The sequence below is a fragment of the Heliconius melpomene genome, unplaced genomic scaffold (assembly GCF_056956725.1).
Source record: "Heliconius melpomene rosina isolate 202511_hmr_F unplaced genomic scaffold, ASM5695672v1 ptg000031l, whole genome shotgun sequence".
NCBI classification, from domain to species: Eukaryota; Metazoa; Arthropoda; class Insecta; order Lepidoptera; family Nymphalidae; genus Heliconius; species Heliconius melpomene.
In genome coordinates, this window is record NW_028181865.1 from 330690 (window position 1) to 355368 (window position 24679).

Sequence of the window (24679 nt, forward strand, 5' to 3'; positions counted from 1 at the left end):
CCATTAAATGAATCGATGCAAGAACGTTTTAGGAAAGCTACTTCAAATTTAAAAAGAAAAGCTGATGATAAAATAGATCGAGTGATGACAGGATCAGGTAACAAAACCAAGAGACGTCGCCTACAAAGTCTCATTCAGTCGGAGAATCTAAAAGGGAGAACATTGAAAAGAGCTAAAAGAAATTATAAATTAAATTACAACAACGACGATATATTTTCAACAAATTAAAAATAATGTCGTTTTTACATAATCATTCTTGTGAATGTGCCAAATCCGAACTGGACTTATTCGCTTTACCATCTACTCAAACAAGCATAGAAAATGGACAATGGATTCACTACAAACCAATTTCATCACTCAGCGATGATGGGCCATTAGAATTTCAAATTCCTGGATCTGGTGATGATTACATTGATTTGTCACATACATTAATTCATGTCAAAGCAAAAATAGTAAATCAAGATTTAACACCTCTTGAGGATACAACTGTTGTAGCTCCAGTCAATTATTGGCTTCACTCTCTTTTTAGTCAATTAGATGTCTATTTAAATCAAAAACTTATGTCTCCACCAAATAATACATATGGATATCGTGCTTACATAGAAACTCTATTAAATTATGCTCCACATGCGAAACAATCACATCTTACATGCGGATTGTGGTATGAAGATACTGCTGGGAAAATGAACAATACTGATGAAACAAATAAAGGATTCACAGAAAGACAAAAATATGTAAAGGAAAGTAAAGAAGTGGAAATGATTGGACATTTGCATGGAGATATTTTTAATCAAGAAAAGTTTCTGATAAATGGTGTTGAAATGTGTATAAAACTAGTTAGATCAAGAGATTCTTTTAACCTCATGGCTTCAACAAATGATATAAAAGTAAAAGTATCAATCACTGATGCTACTCTTATGATTCGTAAAGCTCGAATAAATCCGAGTGTACTGCTTGCTCATCAAAAAGTTTTAGCATCTACAACTGCAAAATATCCAATCACAAGAGCTGAAGTAAAAGTCTTAACAATTCCATCTGGTGTTCAGGGTAAAACACTTGACAATGTTTTCCTTGGACAGATACCTAAACGGTGTATTATTGGATTTGTTAATAACACAGCTTTTAACGGTAGTTATACTAAAAACCCATACGATTTTGATAACTTCGGTATTAATACGTTTAGTTTATATATCGATGGTATGCAAATACCATCAAAAACTTTACAACCAACGTTTAGTAATGGAGTTCATACTCTTATGTATCATACACTATTTACGGGAACTGGTATTCACTTCTTGAATGAAGGTAATGGTATCAACAGAGATAGATATCCAAAAGGATATTGTCTGATGGCCTTTGATCTAACTCCTGATTTAGCTGCAAACACCTCTTCGCATTGGAATTTAATCAAACACGGGAGTGTTAGGTTAGAAGTAAGGTTTGAAAATGCTCTCACTCAAACAATAAATTGTATTGTTTATGCTGAGTTTGATAATTTAATTGAAATAGACAAGAACAGAAACGTAAGTGTAGATTTTAGTAGTTAATAGACTGCAGGCCTTATAAAATAACATTCTCCATGTGATATATTCTATATATTTGATAACTTTTGTGTGCTATAGACGTAAATATCATGAATACTTTAGAGATAAGTAAATATTTAAAAACAATACATCCCACCTTAACATCAAATGTTTTTGCTGCTAATCGATTGCCGGTTCATATGTCAACTCCTGTTTATTTGATCAGTAATTTAGATCCTGATACAAAACCAGGCTCACATTGGATAGCAATTTACATAGGTACAAATGGAATTGGGGAATATTTCGATACTTTTGGTCGAAAACCAAATAGTTATCATTTATCATTTTTAAAACGAAATACAAGTAGATGGACATATAGCAATAAGATAATTCAAAATGTTTTTTTTTTTTTTTTTTTTTCTTCTTTTTGTGGCGAATACTGTCTTGTATATATATATCTTAAGCGTAGAGGTATGTCTCTCACTAACTTTGTTGAAATGTTTAATCAAGATACAAATAATAATGATCTTCTGTTAAACGATATGTTTCAATCTTTTATATTATTTTAAACAAGAATAACATTATGTAAAAAAATATGTATGAGTGAAATAATAAATGCTAATGTAAAAAATATTATTTGGTTTTATTAAAATGCCTTTCAGATGAAAATAAAACACAGTAAAATTTTAGTAAAATAATTTATTTAGTCTTTTTGTTTAAAGTGATATTTTTTTAGGTTTGGTGCACTAGAAATTTCTTTGGTGATACTATGTACCAACTTTCGTGTAAGCTGGTGGTGGTTATTTTTCTTGTTATAATATTTGACCCTCACATCTGCATGTTTCCAGTGCTCCTCCGGTGGTACATCAACCAGTTTTTTCAGTTCAAATATCTCAATTTTTATGAGATGTGTTGCATTGGATCCATCATCTTCGTTGGTAGTAATATATGAGGTACCATCGTTCGTCGCTCGCCCCACCGATGAAGAACGTAGTTTTGTCTTTTTTATCTTCGGAGGAGGTTCTTGAAAGAACTCGTTTAGAGAGTCACTGCTCTTTGATCTCTCTCGCTTCTTGATAGGGTATGGTGAGGTACGTTCATCGTCAGATGTTGAGAAGTAATACTGTTTATATGTGTTTTCTTCATATTCTGTCTTATTCCCACCCACGCACCACGTAAGCTACAACAATGAATACAATAAATTGTATTGTTTATGCTGAGTTTGATTATTTAATACAAATAGCCAAGCACAGAAACATAAGTGTAGATTTTAGTTCTTAATTAACAGTAGGTCTTCTTATAAAACAACATTCTCCATTTTATATGTTCTATGTATTTGACAGCTTTTGTGTGCTATAGACGTAAATATCGTCGGGAAGTAATACTGTTTATACGGGTTTTCCTTGTATTCTGCCTTATTCCTACCCAAGCAGCAGGTAAACTACAACAATGAATACAAACGAAAATAAGTATAAAATAAAATAAATTTCTATGCTATCTAAAAAACGTTAGAGAGTGGTAAAAAACATAAGTTGTAAAAAATCACAGTAAAATACAAAATAACATGAATAAAAAGTAATACTCACATCCATAATGGTTTCCATGTGGTTAGCACTTACTAGACAACACTCGCACAATAGTTCTTAACAAGAAGACACTGAACAACTTAGTGATGAATCCAAAAAAGATACACAGTCGTTTTATACTAACTTGCACAATGTAGCGGAACAAACCTATTAAAATACCGGAAGTGATAACGATAATATTCAAACTGTATGCTTATCACTTATGACTAATAAAGAAACAATGGCGTTAGTAATAGCAAATCTGTTACAAGTTTGAGCATGTCTAAAATTCCACAATAACAACTAAAAAATAAATCGAAAATATATATATTAAATGAGAAGTTTTTAATAAACAAAAGATTTTTATTCTTAGGTTAGGTTAGGTTGAACATTTCTTCTCCCGTATGGGCGGACGCTCTGGATCGGCACAACATCACTCTGCTGCGACGTGCGCAGAGGGTGATGGCCATCCGGGCGATACGGGGGTACCGGACCATCTCCGGTGAGGTGGCGTGCGTGCTGGCTGGAGTCATGCCGTGGGATCTGGATGCTCTGTCTCTGGCGTCGGTCTATTGCCGGCGTCGAGGCCTAGTGTCCGTGGAACCGGCAAGCCAGGCACGCACGGAGGAGGCGCGGGAAACCGCGGTAAGAATGTGGGAATCCCGGCTGGCGACACCATCTGCCGGCCGGTTGACGATCGAGGCGGTTCGTCCAGTTTTCCGCCAGTGGTTAGCGCGGCGTCACGGCGTCCTAACCTTCCGCACCACACAGGTGCTCACGGGGCATGGTTGCTTCGGGGGTTACCTGTGTCGGATCGCTGGGAGGGAGCCCGACGCTCGCTGCCACCACTGCGACGACTGCCTCGACGAGACGGCCCAGCACACGTTGGAGGTGTGCACAGCCTGGGCGTCTCAACGTCGCGCTTTGCGCGACGTCATCGGGGACGACCTTTCCCTGCCGGCCGTAGTCAAGGCCATGGCCGGTAGCGAGACGTCGTGGGACGCGGTCTCATCCTTCTGCGAGGCAGTGGTGCTCGAGAAGGAGTCGGCGGAACGGGCGAGGGAGGCTTTTGCCGAAGTCGCCATCCCCCGTAAGAGACCGGGTCGCCGGAGGGCGGCACACGATCGCCGCCTTCCGCCCTAATGTGCCAGAGGGCGGTCAGCTTGGGGAAGCTGACCGCCTACCAACCTGGCCCGAGTAGGCGCGCGCAGGTTGCTCCCGCGCGCTACTCCGAGCAGGCCGTCGAGGGTGCCCACACACCCTTGACTCCGCGACGTGCCTAGCAGGCTCCCGCCGCCGCGATTCGTGGACGATTCTAGTCCCCGCGTCTCGCGGCCAGTGGCGGTCGAGGAGGAGCACCGTGAGGTTTTAGTGGGTATGCGGATGGCCTACATCTGCCAAGTCCGCGAGTCCCACATAACCCGCTCGAGTCCCCACTCGGGCCGGTATCCGTAAAAGGATTTCCTCACGTTAAAAAAAAAAAAAAAAGGTTGAACATTTCTTCCCAAGGGAGTTGCTGGTCTCCTACTGGGCGCGTCCCCCGGTGGCGGATAGGGGAAACCACTCGCACTTGCGGGCGAGTGGACCGGGAATTTATTCCCGGCGCGGACCAAAACCAGCTAGGCATGGGCGTGCCTTTAGTCCATTGTTATGGACACGGCCTAGGGGAGCACACCCCGACAGAAAAGCCCAACTGTGGAACAGTATAAATATGTCGGTACTGCAGAATTCTAATTCATTACCCCAGGAGGGTTCCGGTCTCTACGAGGCCGGGGAATCCCTCCGTGCTACGGCACGCAAGCCCCTCGAATCTGGGGGGGGGCAGTCATACCGATGTGTTGTTGGGGAGGGGCCCGAGATGGGCGGAGTGAGTGTGGAGAAGGACGGAGGAGTAGTTGTGCCCGGGATGGGCGAAGTTGGTGTGGACGCTGAGAAGGGAGGAGTAGTTGTGAGCGTCGAGGGTGCGGGAGTGCACGAGAGGAGTGGTGCTCTGCTTGTTGAGCCAGAGGAGAGAGCTGTGGGAGGGACGAGGCCAAGGAGGGCCGATAGTCCGGCAATTTTGCCGATAGGAGGTGCGCTGAAGACGGCGCAAGTCGTGGTTGAACGACTGGACCTGGAGGAGATTGCCTCCATTATTAGTGGAAGGTCCAGGTCGTCCACTTTGTCGCGGGGTCGGTTCTGGGCGGGCTCGGAGTCAGACGCGGACAGTGTAATGTCCGTCGGCTCGACCAGTGCAAATGCGCAAGAAGGGAGTAAGGCCTTGTTCCGGAAGGACAGGAAAAGGCGCCGGAACAAAGAGAGAAACTCTGGGTCCTCGGAAGAAGAAGAGGCAAAGGAGAAGGCAGCCAAGAGAAGCCAGGGCCCACCATCTGCTCCTGGCGAGAACATCGACTTGGCTGCTAGAAAGTCGCTCAATGAGGCCAAGCGCGAAGAGCGTCGGCTGAGGGCGGAAGAGGAGGTAGCGGGTATGACCGCAACTATACAGAGCCGCGCGAGTTCAAGGCTCTCAGACGTGTCGCTAGAATATCGCCCCGAGGAGCCTTTAGTCTCTGACTTGCATTGCCAGGTATCTGAAAGCCTGGCTGTTATTAACAGAGTCGCCACCAAGTCAGGGAACCTAAAGGGTACTTTCACGAAGGCCCTGAAGGAGGCCGCGGGTGCGATATCCAAAGCCGTGAACACCTTGGCGAACAGGACGGCGTCGGAGGAAGTCCATCTCCTCAGAGCCTCGAACACGCGGCTGCAGGCGGAATTGGCGGATCTGAGAGGGGAGTTTGCCCGCCTAAGAGCGGACGTGGAGCGCTCAAGGCCGGTGGAGGCGCCAAAGGCAACGGCGAAGGCTCTATCAGTCGATGACATAGTGCGCACTGTAATGGTGGAAGTGGGCACTATGGTCAGCACAAGGCTGGAGGCCTTCAAGGAGAGACTTCCTCCGGAAGAGAGATTGCGGCCACCATTAGCGGCCGACAGAAGGAAAGAGGCGGGTCAGACACAGGCGAGAGCTGAGCCAGTCGTGACCACGCTTATGGCGCCGGCAAACCCTGCGCCAAAGGGCCCGAAGGGCAAGAAGAAGAAGGGTGCGGGAAAGGTGCCTCTTAAACCAACGGCACCAGCTGAACCCCGACCATTGCCTCCGGCTCCTACCAACCTAGCCGAGGGGTGGAATGTCGTGGCGAAGAGGGGGGCGAAGAAGAAGGCGACCCCTGCCGCGAAGCCGGTGACGCAAAGTGCGAAGCGACCACAGAAAGCACCAAAGTTGCGCCGACCTAGGTCGCAGGTGGTGGTTCTAAAGGTGCAGCCAGCTGTCGCTGACAAGCTCACCTACACCGACGTGCTAACCCAGGTCAAAGAAAACATCAAGCTGGAGGACCTGGGTATTAGCGACCTTAGGTTCCGGGTAGCATCCACCGGTGCCAGAAACCTGGCGCCAACTCTGGTGACAAGGCGGACGCGTTGGCCGAAAAGCTGCGCGAGGTCCTTCGCCCGGAAGAAGTGCAGGTGTCGAGGCCGGTAAAGTGTGCGGAGTTGAGGGTGAGTGGCCTCGACGACTCTGCAACTTCCGAGGATGTCATAGCCGCAATCAGCCGAGTTGGTGGCTGCGCGGCGGCTGACGTCAAAGTCGGGGAGATCCGGCAGGACCGGGCCGGCCTAGGCGCAGCTTGGGTCCGCTGCCCTGTCGGGGCTGCGCAGAAGGTGAGTGGAAGTAGGCTCCTCGTGGGATTCGTCTCCGCGAGGGTGCAGTTGTTGCAGCCCCGAATCCAGCGTTGCTACCGCTGCCATGAAGTGCCAGGCAAAGTGCACCAGTGAAGTTGACCGAAGCAACCAGTGCTTCCGGTGTGGCCAACCCGGGCACCAACAGCGTGGGTGCTCGGCCGATGTACACTGCCCGGTCTGCGAGGCAGCACAGAAGCCGGCAAACCATAAGGCGGGTAGTGCCACCTGCGCTAAATCCAGCGCCAAAAAGGGGGGAAGAAGACGTACGAGGCCGGAAGCGCCGGCTAGTACAAGTCACCCAGCCAGGGAAGGGGAGGTGCAACACATGGAGGACCAATAATGGCCCTCCGTGTGTTGCAGGCGAACATAAATCACTGTGCCCGGGCCCAAGACTTATTGGTCCAAAGCCTGGCGCAGTGGTCTATCCAGGTGGCGGTTGTCTCGGAGCCCTACAGCGTTCCCGACAGAGACAACTGGGTAGCCGACAACACCAGGGTGGTGACTATTATCACCCAGGTCGCAGCGGGCTCTCCGCCCTTCTAACGAGTAGAGAAGGGTGCGGGATGCGTCGCAGCACTTGTCGGCGACCTAGTTGTCGTTGGGGTGGAGTTCGAAGAGTTCCTTATACGATTGGGGGAAATGGTAGAGCGATTTCGTCCGGCGGAGGTGTTGGTGGCCGGCGATCTCAACGCGAAGTCCAGCGTGTGGGGCTCCGCAACGACGGATGTGCGTGGTGTGACGCTGTCGGAGTGGGTTGTTGCCACCGGTTTGTCTGTGCTCAACCGAGGGACCAAGAACACGTGTGTGCGAAGGCTGGGCGGATCCGTCGTGGACGTTTCGTTCGCGAGCCCGGCCCTAGCGCGTCGTGTTCGGGGCTGGCGAGTGCTGGATGATGTGGAGACTCTCTCGGATCACCTCTACATCTTGTACGAGATCTCCACACATTCAGCGGTGCAACCAGCCCCCTGTCCAAACTCGCAAGAGTTCGGACCGCGGTGGCAACTGGGTCGTCTCGACAGGCAGTTGTTGGAGGAGGCCGCGATAGTGGAATCCTGGCTGCCCCAGAGCTTGGCGTCTGCAGAAGACGCCGCATCCTGGGCGCAGGGGGCGCTGACGCGTATCTGTGACGCGTCAATGCCCCGTTCCGGGCGCCGCCCTCAACGGCGGCAAGTGTACTGGTGGTCGTGGGAGATCGCGCAACTGCGTAACACCTGCGTTGCGGCGAGACGCCAGTACAGCCACTATCGCAGACGGGTACAGAAGGTGCAGGAGGAGGAAGACCGACTGTACCGCGTCTATGTCGAGGCGAGAACGCTGCTGCAGGAGGAGATCGGTCGTGTGAAAGGCGAGTCGCACGACCGGTTGATCGCGGGGATAGACAAAGACCCGTACGGCACACCTTACCGAATGGTGCTCGGTAGGTTACGGGCTTGGGCACCACCACTGACGCAGACACTCCGACCGGACATACTCCGAGGGGTTCTGTCGTCGCTATTCCCGCAGCGGGCCAGTTTTGCACCACCCAGTATGGCCTGAGATATTCAGCATGAGCAACTCCGTTCAATCGTTTATCAAGTATTATGCCTAAAAATTTGACGTTTTCTGTTAGATGAATGGGAATATTATCACACAGAATTTTAAAATTTGGAATTACTCTCTTTTTTGTAAACACGACCGCTTGACATTTAGCTACCGACAATGCCAGGCCATGCTCAGAGAGCCACTGGTTAAGATAGTGCAAGGCAGTATTTAAACGAAAAGTTATGTCCTCCACAGAATTTGAGCTGTAATAGAGGACGATGTCATCAGCATACTGAAGGATGTTACAGAAATTATTAACAGATAATTCAAGGTCATGTGTGTATATGTTATACAACAGCGGACTAAGAGCTGAACCTTGAGGAAGACCTTTCCAGACAAGTCTGGAAGGTATAGTAAGAAGCGGATGTCTTACAGATACCGATCTCCCGGTCAGCAGATTACATATGTAATGGGACATCCTCGGCGGAATACTCAGCTGATGCAATTTCTGCCTGAGCACCGGAAGAAGAACATTATCATATGCAGATGCGACATCTAAAAAGACACCAACCAAATACTCTCCTTTGGCAAAGGCTCGTCGAATATCTGTAGTAAGAATACTGAGACTATCAATAGTACTTAGCCCCTTTCTAAAGCCAAACTGAGAGGGCGCTAAGATATTCCTACTTTCCACTATCCATTCCAGTCGATTTTTCAAAAGCCGTTCAACAATCTTAGATATAGTAGATGCCAGGGCAATGGGTCTATAGGAATTAAAATCTGAAGGACATTTTCCAGGTTTGAGGATAGGGATAACAATTTGGGACTTCCATGAGTTGGGTATATTGCCTGATTGAAATATTTTATTTATCATGTTTAGAAAAAGGTGTTTAGATTTATCATTTAATCTTGTAATAAAGGAGTAAGAAATACCATCCTCACCTGGACTGGTATCCTTTAAATCCGTTAAGACGTTTTTAAGTTCTTCAAAGGAAAAAGGAAGATCCATTTCCTCCGAAGATTCAACCGGCGTGGATATAAATAAATCTTGGGATGGGACCAAAAGGAGGAGCCAATTTGTTTGCAAAATCGTTGAGCCAAACAGAAGGATTATTGGAATTGGGACTGCTGACATTGTTAAGAGATCGGCGAAATCTCTTAACATTTGTCCAAACAAGGGAAGGAGAGGAACGAGGACTAAGGGATTCACACAAACTTATCCAACCTCGTTTTTTCCTTTTCCAAATGCAATTTCTAAACTTCGCATCCTTGCGTCTGTAGTCGATAAAATTTTCCATAGTCATACAGGCTGCGTATGACTCCTCGGCAGATGTTCGCCGAAGGACAGAATCAGAGCATTCCTGATCCCACCAGGGATTGAAATGCATCCAATTCTGAATGGAGCGGTATTTGGGGATATGTAGGTCAGCAGCAGACATAATAGCAGAGACAAACCCTTCATAGTAAACAAAGATACTCTCATAATTACCAGACTCAGAAAGATTGCACAACATGCAATCCACAGAGTCGGCGTACTCGTTCCAGTTGGCCTTTTTTAAATTAAATCTATGGGGAAGGGAAGGACTAGGAGTGGAAGGAAGTCTATTATTTAAGGACAGCAAAATCGGGAAATGGTCACTACCATGGGTAGATGGAAGTACAGACCATGATAGTTGGGACGCAAGAGAAGGAGAAGATAAGGAAAGATCAATAGCAGACCTAGGGTTCTGATTTGGATTAACCCTACGAGTCGGTGATCCATCATTGAGAATGCAGAGATCCACATCATCAATCATGTCCAGCAACGAAGGCGAAAATCCATCACAGTAGTAACACCCCCACAAAGTGTGATGGGTGTTAAAATCACCCAGGACCACCACAGGGCTAGGAAGCGAAGAGATAATAGACTTAAGCTGTAAAAAGATGGAAGGGGAAGGATGCGGGATGTAAACAGAAAGGAAGGAAATACCAAGGACCCTCACAGCAACAGCATTCAACTGTTGACTATGAGAAGGGAGAGGAATACGGGAATATGGAGAAGAGTGCTGGATGAGGATAGCACTACCTCCATACCCGTCATTTCTGTCCTCCCTTAAACAGGCGAAACCTGGCACCCTGAATCGGGAGTCAGGCACCAGCCACGTCTCTGAGAGGGCAATATGACAGGATTATGCAGAGAAATAATATAAAGTAATTCATGCTTTTTAGCACGAATACTCTTACTATTCCACTGTAGGAAGGATAGTGGAGCCATTGTGAAGGATATTGAAGATTTTGAGTAGGTTTTGGGCAACGTTGGACGGTAAAGGAAGTTCATCAGCAGTTGAGATTATGCTCACAAGAGTGTCAGTCAAAGCAATCAACAGATCCTTTGTAGATTCTGCTGAACTGTCAGAACCTTGATTAAGTGCACAACCATTAGGAAGGGATGAGGAACAACTGCTAATAATAGACTGGTGAGCTTGTCTATTGTATCCCTTTGCCATAGGAGCATGGGGACGGGGAGCTTGGAAAACTGTTTTAGAGTAGGATTTAGAGGAAGAAGCAGCAGGTCTGCTTTGGTGGGATTGGAGGTTCGTGAAAATAGGAGGTGAAAACATTTCCTTAGCAACATCTGCATAGGAACGTTGGACAGATGGAAACCGAGAGGATGCTTCCATATAGGAAATACACTCTTGCGACATAACCGACTTAATGTTCTGTTGTCTTACATACTCAGGGCACCCTTTATCAGTTGCAAAATGTTTAGCTGTGCAATGGATGCAGGTTGAATTTTCCTGCCGGATGTCACATGCATCACCAGTATGAGACTGGGAACACCTATAGCACCTTGGCTTTGATCTACACTGTGACTTAACATGACCAAAACGACAGCAATTAAGGCACTGGATTGTAGGATATTTATAAAGTTCAATATTAAGGACAGATTTATAGGAGAACACTCTTTCAGGCAATTGTTGGCCACGTATAGTAATTACAACTGTTTGAGTTGGAACCCATGTAACTACACCCTCACTTACATTCTTGCGGTTCATTCGTCTTGCTTTTATAACTTCTCCGCACGCACTAGGGAATATCAGTGAGCCAACAAATTCTTCCTAAGACCATTCAACGGGAATTCCTTTTACAATTCCCATCCTTGTAATATTAAATGTCGGGATTACACAAACATATTTACATAGACTAAGAACAGGATTATTCAAAAATCTATTTGCTGCATCAGCAGATGTAAATTGGACACTGATTTTATTGCGACCAACATTTTTAACTCCATCATTAACTATATCAGTGATTTTATTAGTATGGAGAAATTGACCAAATTTAATGGCTCTTATAGAGGTCCCTGCAGATGGATCAGGAGATTTCCTTGACACATACACGATAAACGGACCTTTATCAGTACTAATATAGGATTTTGGAGTTTCGGACATGGCAGGGTGGATCCATACATTTTGGATGGAAGGGGTAGCGGTGGATGGGTCTATAATAGTTTTTTTAACTATATCTTGGTTTGAGGATGTTTCCTCTCCTTGTCTTTTCCTATTCACTATTTGTACTGTGGGATTTACATAACCCCCCCCAGGATCAGGGGGGTCAGGTGGAGGATCAGGATCCATCTTAAAATAAAATAACCTAACTATATACTAAAACTAATCTAGACTATAAGACAACACAACTACTTACTATTACCAATCACCTTATTAGTATGGATCTATTTACACTATTATATATTGTTTCCACTATGTAAAATAAACATTTTCAATAGTAAAAAAAGATATTTTCACGAACACGTGTGTCAACCAAAACAAACGTTAGCGAAAAAAAACAACACTAGTTATCTTTAGGTGTTGGATCCCACTTCTGACATTTGTAAAAATGTCAGGTGCTAAGTATAATAAAATACTTAATAACCACAATTTATTGTTCCTCTTTTACGTATACACACTTCTTACACTGTTTCTATATAACACTTTACACTTATACACGTTTTAAAACTCATAGTTCCAACAATGACACTGATTGGTGGGGATTTTATTGTAGTATTTAAGGGGAGATAAATTAAACCACGTAGTACTCAGTACACTCGTACAACAGGAAGACGCTTTATTCATAGACAATATAGACAACCGGAAACTTCACAGATTATGCGCATGGAGGATCGAAATGTACTCATGAATGAATGACTCGGCGTTTTGCGTGAACATATCCCCGCGCGTTGAAAGTCTCTCTTTCAACCAGATTCTTCTCCCTCAGAATAGGCAGGTAATGGGCAAATTTTACTGAAGGATCTGCGAAGGATACCACTGGACGTCCGTACGTCGGCAACTCGGATGACTCCATCTGGGCCAGGATGCACAGCAATCACTCGACCCATCTTCCATTTTAAGGGGGGTAAATTATCTTCCTTTAGAAGCACCAATGAATTGAGTTGTAGCACACCCTTACATGATCTCCATTTAGTTCTGACCTGCAGTTCTGAGATGTACTCCTTATTCCACCGAGCCCAAAAATGTTGTCTTAGCTGCTCGATGCGTTGAAATCGGGTTAAGGAAGTTATGGAGAAGTCTATTAAATTACTTGATGGCAACGAAGTCAAGGGACGCCCAATCAAAAAATGACCAGGTGTTAATGGCATTAAATCTTCAGGATTAGATGTAATCGGCGTCAGTGGTCTGGAGTTTAAAATTGCTTCAATTTGTACTAAAGTAGTATACAATTCCTCAAACGTGAGATTACAAAGGCCCAGCACTCTAACTAAATGATGTTTGGTTGACTTGACACCAGCTTCCGCAAGACCAGCAAAATGAGGAGAATAAGGCGGAATGAAGTGGAATTTAATACCCTCCTTTGCCATTTCTTCCGTAATTGAATCACAGCTTGATTTAAGAAATCTCGAGAGGTCATTGCACGCACCAACAAACGCAGTACCGTTATCGGAGTATATATTAATGGGTTTACCCCTGCGTGCAATAAGCCTTCTTAATGCTAAGATAAAACTATTACTGGATAAATCACCTACTAATTCGAGGTGAATTGATTTTGTTGTAAAGCAAACAAAAATCGCAATGTAAACCTTAACTAACTTAGAACCTCGGCCCTGACGAACCACTGATTGAATCGGACCCGCATAATCCAACCCTATATTTATAGAAAGGGAAAACTCGCTAGAAGCCGCTGCTGTGGTAAATAACCCATAGTGGGAGTAATAGTATCTCCCTTTATCCGACAACAACGTGTACATTTAAGGTAACACTTTCTAGCTAAATTTCTACCTCGGATTGGCCAATATGTGTCTCTGATAGATGACAATAACAGTTGAGGTCCAGCATGAAATAGTCTTTTGTGTTCATATTCAAACATTAGTTTAGTGAACCGATGATTTGAATGAAGTAAAATAGGATGCTTCTTATCATAATTAAAATTGGAATTTTGGAGTCGACCTCCAACACGCATAATATTTTGATCGTCTAAAAATACTTTAAATTTGTGGAGCTGACTTTTCTTAGGTAGCTCAGTTTTATTTAGCAACATGTTATATTCACTAAAGGATTCATTTTGAGAAGTGCGAATTATAACATTTAAAGCTCTTTGCAATTCATCAACAGTTAAAACACCAGTGTGTAGTAAATTTCTACATTTCCTGTCAATAAAACGCAAAACGAAAGCTATGGCACGTTGAATCCTTAAAAAATTTGAAAAAACATTAAAATTTATTATTCCGTTAAACTCATTTTTTAAATTACATTTAACTAATGTAGATACATTTGATTTAATTTCAGGTAACGTAATATCGCCTGATTGTGAAAATTTTGATGGCCAAGATGAAATATCATGTAGAAAAAAACTTGGTCCCGACCACCATTCTGTTAAAGAACCGATTGTTTCAATATCTACTCCACGCGAAATATAATCTGCCGGGTTTTGACCAGAGGGGACGTGTCTCCAATCACCATTTCCGGTCCGAAGATAGAGCCCAGCGGCGCGCCATTGGAGAGGCCCACGTCCAGCAGTGGACGAGGACAGGCTGATGATGATGATGATGAAGTAGTTACCCAAGTTATTTTTTTACCTTGTAATTGATGCCATTAGTACAACATATTTATAACACTAGAGTATTTAATAGAATGCTCTCTAAAATATTATGTACTTAGCCCAAAAATATATTCTTATACTGGTCAAACCTTTTAACGCATTTGTAAAATTTAAGACTTGATTTCATTATCACATACTTTGAGTATTACAACTTCACAAAAGCATCAGTGAATGCTTACCCGATCCACAACCAGACCGACAATTCATGATATGAATGTCCTATCTGCTACTTAGGTACAGTTTTGAAGCAAACTGTACTTGATATACGATGCGTTAGAAAATGTGAGTTTATGAGCTCATTAGTTTTTCAACAAAATTCAGGCCGACTAATGATTATATCATTCTTCGAAGTGTAATAAAGTTAGTAATTGATACTACTATACATTTACATATAAAGGTATCAATTTTATAATATTTCAATTATCGCTTCTTAGCTGTATTTTAGAACTACAATAGTTCACTCTCTGAAATTCGCTTTTAGGAGCAACCTCACAGTGTCAAAATATACGATTTAAATACAGATGTACTCAATTTAAACGTCCGACTTCTCCGGACTTAATGATGTCGTACACATCCAACATGCTCTCCGCCATATTGGAGTTGTGACTACGTGTATACCTCGCTAGCCAGGTTCAGTTTATGCAAAACTCATGGCAATATGCGGCGGAATATCTACGTTACGCACGTGGATATCGCCAAGGTATATATGTAACTACCTTTACACAGCCCTCATGTCCCATGAAGACGATCATTTTCATTAGCTTTCCTCAGTTTTGGAACCAAAGTTACAAAAAACGAATGAAACTTCTTGATAGTCTTTTTGCAATATTATTGATTATAATACTTTATGGTATCCAACAACTTAGTAATAAAAGGTTGTCGTCTGTAATTCTCGCATTTCATATTTCGTCATATCTGACAACTTCAGTAATAAGTCGCTCAACTGGCGACATTAATTTGGTCTTGATATGTCTTCTGAATTATTTAGCTGCCTTCTTTTCCTCTTTCTCCTGCTTCTTACTCTTGCTAGATGCAAATTTTACTTCTTTTTCCAAATACCAAGATCAGTCGCCTTCGCATTTTCTAGCTGGATGCTTTTCTTCTAGCTGGATTATAGATTTCTTCCACTACATCAGCTTCAATTCTGATGGCTACTCGAATGCACCACAGGGATGCACGGTATCTATTATATAGTACGTTAGGTATAAAATACTTTTGTCGCGGCACTCGCGGGGATGTGCACTCACTTGCACGAGGATAATGCCAAATTAGCCTAAAGAAACTTTCGGCGACTTTTTATAATACTTGAACCCACTATTTTAGTCAGTTTTTTAATTTAGTTTTGACACATTGCTTCTTTTTATCCATTACTCAACCATCCATATATCAAACTTTTTGTTCTTTTTGATAAACCTTTCGTTATCTATTAGAAAATTTCTTATTGGTTTGCTTTATCAGTTGTCGAACGTGAGTCGAACTATTTTCTATCCTTGCTTTCTCGAACCGCTTGAAAATTCTTATTGGATAAAGAGAGAGATGATATGGAGAATGCTCATTATTAAGTCGAAAAGAGTTTTCAGAGCCCCCAAACCATCTATACCCGTTTCCGATATACCCATAGGCAGCCTCCGTATTTCTTAACACAATTGTATACAGGAAGATATGGTTACATTTAAGTAAAATTATTAACAATCATGCAATACCCTTGTACTAAGTTCTGGGCTTGTGTTACCCGTCGGCGGGTTCTCACTCCATACTGTCGATATCCGGTATGCACTGATACTTGACAATTGCTAATGTATAATTAAACGTGCTAGAGTTTCATACTCAACGCATGCTTCTCAATTTTTGATGCATGTACGGTTGACGAAGGTCTAACTGCTTCAAATAATCTTGGAAAAGGATTATTGGTGGCATGGAGGTAAATGGCTAGATGCATTCCCGCGATTAAACCGGGAAGGGCCTACGGAGCCCAAACCATCAGCCACTGCCTCCGATACGCTCAGAGGCAGCCTCCTTATAACTGCCCCCCTCCCGTACAATTGAGAGCATTAAAATAGTACCGAGCTTTTTTAAATTCTAATGTACGGATAAATGCACTTTAAATAGTTGGACATACCTTATGTCAAGTAATAGCCCGAGTCCCTTTTAAGGCAACTAAGATAAGGTGACTGGCTAGAACTTTTGCCGAAGAGGCCATACAGAAGATCCCGTGATTGCTAAATACTATGGAGCCCATTGCTAAATGTTATGACGTTCACAGCGATGGCAGTAACCATGAATAAGCAGCAAATCCACAATTCTTTTATCCTCACTCCTCCAGGATTGAGAAAATGAACCTCCGATATTCCGTGTTTGAAACACTTTTCCTGCCAGGAGGCTTTGAAATTGTCTTCGAATCCTTGTGTCTAATTCTTCCGAGTATTCGCCTGCAATTGTCAAAAGAAGCCAAAAGAAAGTCCCACGCAGATTTATCCATTGTTAATTGTTAACTCGCTTAGGATACGCTCCCAGCGATTATAACATTTCAACAACGTTAGTAATTATCCTATTACAAATAAATAAAAAAGATTTATCTAAAAATAGACAGACTTATATATGTCGCAGAATAAGGTGGTTGGGACCGGAGCTTGTTCCGATCCCATTTCTGATTGTCATCGATCGGTGTCACGTCAGAGTGACAGGCAACGCCATCTGGTTTTGACAACTGGCAACTATTAAATAATCCGCTTCTCTGATATATATGAGGAGAACAGAATTTTTTATATATTTGATAACTCGCTCAGGATACGCTCCTAACGAATTTATCGTATTTAAACGAAGGTAGTATATTAATGGATAATACAACTAAGTAAACTCGGTGAAAACCGATTTATTTAGTAAACTCCGTTTACATCGCATGACATTATGCCGAGAGCGTTAAACAAGCGATGAGTCCTCTTGCTTTTTGCAATGCCCGTTAGTTGAATAAAATTGGGCCATAACTGCTGAAAATCTGAGACATATACCTAACCTTATTGTAGGTTCTTATTAACACAGCCGTGTTCGGTAAGCTCAGAATCCACTACAGTATTGGTATATATAATACCAAGCAATATAAATATAAATAATAAGCAATACTGTTCAGTATTACATGCATGTAGATACTTGTTAAACAAGAGATTCAAATGACTCACCCGTTGTCCATTTTGTTACCTTTGAATTTCACAAAAGCAAATTCTCTTGATGAGGATGAACATCTTTGCTGGAGGCCTTTCCAGGAGTAGGCCCGATATAGAAATCCGGTTCACGATGTGAAGAAATTCCACCTCCAACACTACACTTACCACAGCACTTTCACTTTTAAACGATGTTACTCTGATGGGAAATAACGACGCTATGAGGTAAGAAGCGTAGTGTCGCCTATTATACGTTAGCTAAAACTTCTGCAACTCTGTTGCGAACAAAAGGCTGAAGCTTATTAGGCAGCATTTTCAACCAACCCAAAACGATTGTGGAGTCGGTCCAAAAATACACGCGCTTTGGTTGCAACCTTAGTGAGACTTTAACCTTCTCATAAATGCGTACTCCTACTAAGGCGCCACAGAGTTCAAGTCTTGGTATAGTTGTCGGCTTAAGTGGTGCAACGCGACCTTTAGCTAATAATAAACGCACTAATATCTCACCCTTGTCATTAACACTGCGGATATACAGACACGCACCGTACGCTTGTTCAGACGCATCGCAGAAAATATGATGTTCTATGTATTTAAAGCTATCAATAATGACGCAACGTGGAATTTTGATTGTATTAATTTGCGGTAGTTTGCTAACTATATCTGACCAAATTCTACTAATGTCCTGTGGCAACTGTTCATCCCAGGACAATTTTAATAACCATAACCTTTGAAGTAGTATTTTCAAAACCATAACACAGGGACCTAAAAGTCCCAAAGGATCGAATATCTGTGAAATAATAGATAGTATTTCACGCTTACTATTATTATCTACAAAAGTTTCACCAATAGGAAAGTATAAATTATCAGGCATCGTTTGCCAACCTAGCCCTAATGTCTTAGTCGCTTCATGTCCTCCAACATTCAAATCTAATGATGAGTGTGGAAAATCGGAATTATTTAATAATCGCATGTCGTTTGACTTCCACTTTCTTAAATGCATTCTTGCTGATGCAAGAGTGGAGGTTATTTTACGACGTAATTCCTTAACTTCATTGATATCAGATCCACCTGTGAGAAGGTCATCTACATAAAAATCATGAAGAATAACTTCAGAAACCTTCTTATCGGCGCATTCTAAGCCTAACTGATGAATACATCTCGTTGCTAAGAACGGGGCGCTAGCTGTGCCGTAAGTAACAGTGTTGAGCTGATAAACTTGTAATGGACATGAGGGACTATCACGCCAGACAATCTGCTGAAGATGTCTGTCACTTGGATGAACAACTACAGTTCGATACATTTTCTCAATGTCTCCAGCTAATATATATTTATGCTGTCTGAACCGTAGTAATATAGACAATAAATCATCTTGAACTACAGGACCTACCATTTGTATATTATTAAAACAAATACCATTAGTTGTTGGGCTGCTAGCATTAAAAACCACTCTCAATTTTGTCGTGGTGCTACTTTCCCGAATGACTCCGTGATGCGGAATATAATAAGAACCTTTAATTACCTTGTCGCACTTAGACATATGACCTAACTGATCATATTCAAGCATAAAGTCTTTATACATTTTACTAAATTTAGGCTTGCATTTAAATCTACGTTCTAATGAAGTAAAGCAATGTTTGGCACGGGATAAAGATTCGCTTAGCAATTGAGGAGAATATTTTAACGGAACCCTCACACAAAATTGCCCGTTATTAAGACGCACAGTATTTTTTACGAAATGTTCTTCGCACTGTTTTTCCTCAGAGGAATAATGAGATGTGGTATGAACATCTTCTAATTGCCAAAACCGTATAAGTAGCTGTTGTATATTATCATTATATTTTTCATTAGTATCATCTGAAATAAGTTTAGAAACATGACATTTATTTTTTGTATAATTTAAATTAATGGTAACACTAGTCGGGCCAGACACAAGCCAGCCAAGCCTAGTCTCATAAAGAATGGGCTGCCCTGTTCCTAATTTTATCATTTGAGATCCTAGCAAGTCCCAAAAGATATCAGCACCGAGTAATATATCTATAGGTCCAGGTGTATTAAAATTTGGATCAGCCAAACATATGTTTTTAGGAATGTCAAGTCCTAGCAAATCTACGTGCGTACTCGGAACGTTGTCAGTAATTGAATTTAAAATGAAACAATTAACATTTGCTTTAAAGTTATCATTCATTGACGCTATTGACACGACGGCTCGTTTATTAATAGTGGACAATGTATTATTAATTCCCACGATTGTGCTGCTTACAGTACTAGCAGATAAACCTAATTTCTCATGGAACTCCTCAGTCATGAGACACGACGTACTGCCACTGTCAAGAAGAGCGCGGGCTGTATGTAACGTTTGATTCTTACCTACTACTTTTATTAATGCCGTTGAAAGCAAAATATCGCCTTGTTTAACATGTGCAGATAACGATAAGCTCGGACCATGCGTTAAAGTAGTGGATGCATTTGTACCACTGTCATTGTCGTTAATGTTCACGGTGGCCTCAGGAGCTGACGCGGGTTTAGACTTGCAGTGTTCTGTAACATGAACAAGCGTGTGGTGCCTACGACGACATATTTTACATCCTGCCTTTTTACAGTTATTAGCATAATGACCTGAAGAAAAACAGTTAAAACATACTTTATAACTTGGCAAAATTTGCCAGCGAGCTTCACTAGTCATTGCTCAAAAAATTGAGGACAAACGCTTAATTTATGGTCACCGTTACACCTTTGACATAATTTAGATTTAATAGAAATAGAATTTAATTTAGAATTAACAACATCAGTTGCTTTATATTTATTATGTCCATCTTGTATAATCATTGTTTTAACTTTTACATTTTTAGCATTTGTATGACTAAAGACAGACGGATTCGAAAGTTCTAAAGTTTCTATTAAATCAGCTCGTTCTCTGAGAAAATTCAAAAAAGTCGAAAACAATATTTTACAATTTTTATCAAGACGGCCCTTATATTCCTCCCATTCACGGAACGTTTTACTGTCTAACTTTTGTGTAATCATGTAAATGAGAAGAGTATCCCATTGCTTAACAGGTTCGCCTAATGAGTCTAAAGCGCTCAAATTTTTATTAATTTGATCAATTAAATTCTTTAAAATGACTGATGACTCTTTACGAATTGAGTCTATATTAAACAATGTTGAAACATGGTGTTGAATTAACAAATGCTTATTGTCGAATCGATCACAAAGGAGTTTCCATGCTACCAAATAGTTAGCGGCCGAAAACTGAATCGAGTTAACTACCACAGCAGCGGATCCCTCAAGCGAACACCTTAGATAATGAAATTTATTAATATTATTCATTTCATCGTTACAATGAATAAGGCTTTCGAATGTATCACGAAACTCTAACCAGTTTGTATAAAACCCACTAAATTTAGGAAGTTGTATAGTTAGTAGCTTTACGCATTAAATATTTGAATGTACACTCACTTCGCTATCTTGATCTCTTTTCTTATAATCCGCCAGAATTTGTTGAGCTAACTATAGTGATTTATAATAAAGAGATTCGAACTCGCTACGTTCCGCTAACTGACTGTCTATATTGTCAGTACTACACTCCAGTAATAATTGCACTTCGTCATATTGTTCGTACATAGCCTCGAGTCTACTTAAACGCAATTGTAATTCATTTACTTCAGAAGGGCTTAATGTTAAATGTTCTAAAGAATTTAAATAATTAGAGAATACCGTTACTCTTCCCTTAAAACTAGCCCTTTTCCTGATAAGCTCCTTATCCTCTGGCATTTCGCAAGCTAGTACAGACAACCTGGAATGTATACAAAGTAATAATTACTAACAATATAGGTATAATGCTAATTATTACAAATAACGCAGAACTATTATTATATTTGATAATGAAAATATTTAACAAGTGTATCTAATATATTGTTTATTAATTTATTAAGTTAGTTACAACAATAATTACTTTATTAAACTGTATTAACTATGCAAACATACAAACTTTAAACTTTAGCAATTATGTAAAGGATTTTGCTATATAAGTTTATAATTTACTAATAAAAATACATATATTTTATAATTATTATCCTTTTGGATTATATAAACTTTATATAAATGAAAGTAATGCAAATCAAATACACAAATTCCAATATGGCGTATGACGCTAAGTTTAAAAGTAAGATTTACAAAAATATGTTTGATACTAACCTTAAACAATATTTGAAATCTTAAATACTACCTTAAGAGTGTTGGTTAAACTAATCATCAATAATTATTATAGCAGAATATCCTAATTCCAGACCACAGAATCTTCTTGTTCTATAACCTTGTAATGACATTGCAAAATTGCATGTCGAGTTCCGACTATATGTATAATTCTTGATGTCCAACGACTTCTATTATAATCCCTTGTTTAATATTAATTCCTGATGCTGTTCCACACATCCAGGCTCGAATAAGGACCATATGGTGGGGATTTTATTGTAGTATTTAAGGGGAGATAAATTAAACCACGTAGTACTCAGTACACTCGTACAACAGGAAGACGCTTTATTCATAGACAATATAGACAACCGGAAACTTCACAGATTATGCGCATGGAGGATCGAAATGTACTCATGAATGAATGACTCGGCGTTTTGCGTGAACACTGATTTTAAATACTTGAACACTGTCACAATTTTACACCTTACGACAGGCAGAATAACGACGTACTGCCCCAATCCTTCAAAAACGTCACTTTTTATAGCCGTTCCCTTCCTCTTTTATAAATAATTATGTGGGTATTATTATTTTATATTCTGTAAAATACCCTCACACTGACAATTGTCTTACATACGTAAGTTTGTTCAGGGAATCCATGTTGTTAATGAGTTTGTAGTCGCTGTCGTCAGTTTTTCTCATAAATATACGCCCATTTCGAACCCATATATGTTTGTACTGTAACTCTTTTCCTTTTTTACGAGCGGCAGCGAGAAGTGATTTATTTGCTGTCGCTAGATGTTCGCAAACATATACAGGAACCTTGTTTCCACCAATACCAAGATGAGATGAATTAAGTTTGTTGGAGGGGTTACTTTTGTTGTACTTGCTCACAGCTGCTATAAATTGGTCGCGGACCAAGGAAGCACTAAGTTGGACTATAATTGATCTTGGTCTCGTCGATTTTGGATTTATTTTGGCAATGCGAGAACAGTGAGCAATTTCATTATCTTTTATATTGAGGTTTATAGATTTTGAAAGTTCTTTAACTATAGTGATCAGATTTTCAGTTTTAGATTCTGGTACACATTGAATTTCAATATTGTTTGCTCGAGCTTGTTGTTCCATTATATTAATTTTATTTTGTAGAGTATTCACGGTAGTTTGTAGAGCTTCATTATCGTGTTTTAATTGACAAGTTACTTCACAGTGCATGTCGAGTTGCTGTTTCATATCTTCGTATTGATTACTCATGAAAGTAACTGACGTTTGCAATTCTTCAATTTTGTTTTCAAATCTTTTAAAGTTTGTATCAATAGTGTTGGTTATTGTTTTATTAATGCTGACCATTAAATTAGACATTTGTTTCTCAATAGCGTCGCTCACAATATTTCGTATGTTATCGTGGGTAATTTGTTCATTTGTTATTGGTGACGTCGGTGAACTAAGAGCTTGCCTTTTGTATGACCTTTTAGTAACATTAAAATCAGTAGCTTTTGAATTTGTACGGTTACCTGCAGTACGTACAGGCGTCTCATCAGTTGTTTTATACCTATTACACTTAGGACAGTTCCAATTAGTAAGCGCAATTGAATGCGAGTCAATTCCCAAGCAACCGAAGTGGTAACCTTTTTTGCAATGCAAACATTTTATATATCGATCCTTATTCTTAGGCGTATTGCAACATCCCCACGACGATTCTGTTTCCATATTTGCTGTAAAAGCAATTAACTATGTATTACTTACTATGTTATGTTACTTACTATATTATAATAATAATAATAATAATAATACTTTATTGCACATGAAAAGAAAATATATATCTATAAAATTCACAGAAAAAAAAAGAAAGAAAAGAAAAAGAAAGATACATAGGTACTTAAATTAACATGTGCAATGGCGGCCTTATCACTGCAAGTGATCTCTTACAGGCAACCATTAAAAGTGCAGGACTTATGCAAGAGATTATAGTAAGGCGCAAAAAGTATTACTTAACAAAGTAAAAAAAATAAATAATTAAATAAATAATATATATATATTTATTTAATACACATACATACAAATATAAAAACATATACACACAAACTACATACATACATACATACATACATACATACATACACACATACATACATACATATTAAAATAATACGGAAATGTATACATACGTACATATTATGATACTTTATTTTAAATATTGTTCTAAGTAGTAATTTTTAAGCCTACGCTAGTTACATATGTATTTTCCAAGAAGAACGCCGATGCAGGAATTCCTTAAAAGGGGAACAGGTGTTGAGTGTTGACATCATCAGTGTGGGAATGCATAATTGCAATTTGTGAATTATATATTTTATTGTAATTTCTAAATCACTAATCGTTAGAGCTTACATCGAGTAGGTCATACTTTCACTTTTAGTAATAAGTTTAATTGTAATTATTTTTAATTAATTAAAATTAGTTTAAAACAGTTTTCGATCTTCTGGCTGTAGCTAACGTAACTGGCGCAGTCGGTAGGATACTCGCGGGCCGGGTCGCAAGCAACGTAACTTAAAATTCGGGAATATCGAATTTAACGTCTCCGCGGACCACCCGGGTGGCTCTCAAGCACCAGCACGAGTATCCTGAACCTACGGACCAGCTGCAGAACCAGGAGGAGAATCCAGACTTCGATTCACGAGGAGAACCCAGAAATGAAATTTTTGTGAGTACATTTGAACTATTCTCGTGTTGCTCTTTTCCTAGTTGTAATTCCTTTCCAAAAATTATCATCCTAGAGTTTATAGACAACGGGAATCTGCATCGCAGCAGGCCCGTAATCGTAGTATAGATAGTAGTAGAGATTTAGGTTTAGAAAATAATTTTCAAGTTTTAAATAACGAAAAATTCAATATGGCTCAAGACCTTGATAGCGTTTACA

The 24679-nt window shown here is 40.9% G+C and overlaps 5 protein-coding genes across 6 annotated transcripts; 1 reads left to right on the forward strand and 4 right to left on the reverse strand.

The window, feature by feature from the left end:
• Positions 1-233: 233 nt before the first annotated feature.
• LOC146526494 (uncharacterized protein F54H12.2-like) lies at positions 234-1656 on the forward strand. The gene is made up of 2 exons (XM_085207079.1): positions 234-1438; positions 1623-1656. The coding sequence occupies exons 1-2, from the start codon at positions 234-236 to the stop codon at positions 1654-1656; spliced, it is 1239 nt and encodes a 412-aa protein (XP_085063205.1).
• A 550-nt stretch (positions 1657-2206) lies between these two features.
• Positions 2207-3816, reverse strand: LOC146526495 (uncharacterized). Of its 2 annotated transcripts, none has more exons than XM_085207059.1 (2): positions 3110-3639; positions 2207-2703 (listed from the first exon to the last, which is right to left on the reverse strand). In XM_085207059.1, the coding sequence occupies exons 1-2, from the start codon at positions 3125-3127 to the stop codon at positions 2227-2229; spliced, it is 495 nt and encodes a 164-aa protein (XP_085063185.1). In that variant the 5' UTR covers positions 3128-3639; the 3' UTR covers positions 2207-2226. The 2 variants fall into 2 exon arrangements, 1 of the variants encoding a protein (XP_085063185.1); XR_014879407.1 differs by having other exon boundaries at positions 2577-2964; positions 3110-3816.
• An 8579-nt stretch (positions 3817-12395) lies between these two features.
• Positions 12396-14461, reverse strand: LOC146526496 (uncharacterized). Its single transcript, XM_085207033.1, has one exon. It carries the CDS (start codon positions 13563-13565, stop codon positions 12555-12557), a length of 1011 nt encoding a protein of 336 aa, XP_085063159.1. The 5' UTR covers positions 13566-14461; the 3' UTR covers positions 12396-12554.
• A 3360-nt stretch (positions 14462-17821) lies between these two features.
• LOC146526497 (uncharacterized) lies at positions 17822-20257 on the reverse strand. Its single transcript, XM_085207081.1, has one exon. The coding sequence runs from the start codon at positions 20255-20257 to the stop codon at positions 17822-17824; it is 2436 nt and encodes an 811-aa protein (XP_085063207.1).
• Positions 20258-22078: 1821 nt separating this feature from the next.
• LOC146526498 (uncharacterized) lies at positions 22079-23594 on the reverse strand. Its single transcript, XM_085207031.1, has one exon. The coding sequence runs from the start codon at positions 23470-23472 to the stop codon at positions 22375-22377; it is 1098 nt and encodes a 365-aa protein (XP_085063157.1). The 5' UTR covers positions 23473-23594; the 3' UTR covers positions 22079-22374.
• Positions 23595-24679: the final 1085 nt, after the last annotated feature.

What these genes read in the sequence shown, in the direction of transcription:
- LOC146526494 (XM_085207079.1), top strand. Translation starts at nt 234, where the DNA reads ATGTCGTTTTTACATAATCATTCTTGTGAATGTGCCAAATCCGAACTG. An exon ending in AGTGTTAGGTTAGAAGTAAG is followed by an intron (nt 1,439 to 1,622) that starts GTTTGAAAATGC and finishes TGTGTGCTATAG; the next exon opens with ACGTAAATATCATGAATACT.
- LOC146526496 (XM_085207033.1), bottom strand. Translation starts at nt 13,565, where the DNA reads ATGTACACGTTGTTGTCGGATAAAGGGAGATACTATTACTCCCACTAT.
- LOC146526497 (XM_085207081.1), bottom strand. Translation starts at nt 20,257, where the DNA reads ATGACTAGTGAAGCTCGCTGGCAAATTTTGCCAAGTTATAAAGTATGT.
- LOC146526498 (XM_085207031.1), bottom strand. Translation starts at nt 23,472, where the DNA reads ATGGAAACAGAATCGTCGTGGGGATGTTGCAATACGCCTAAGAATAAG.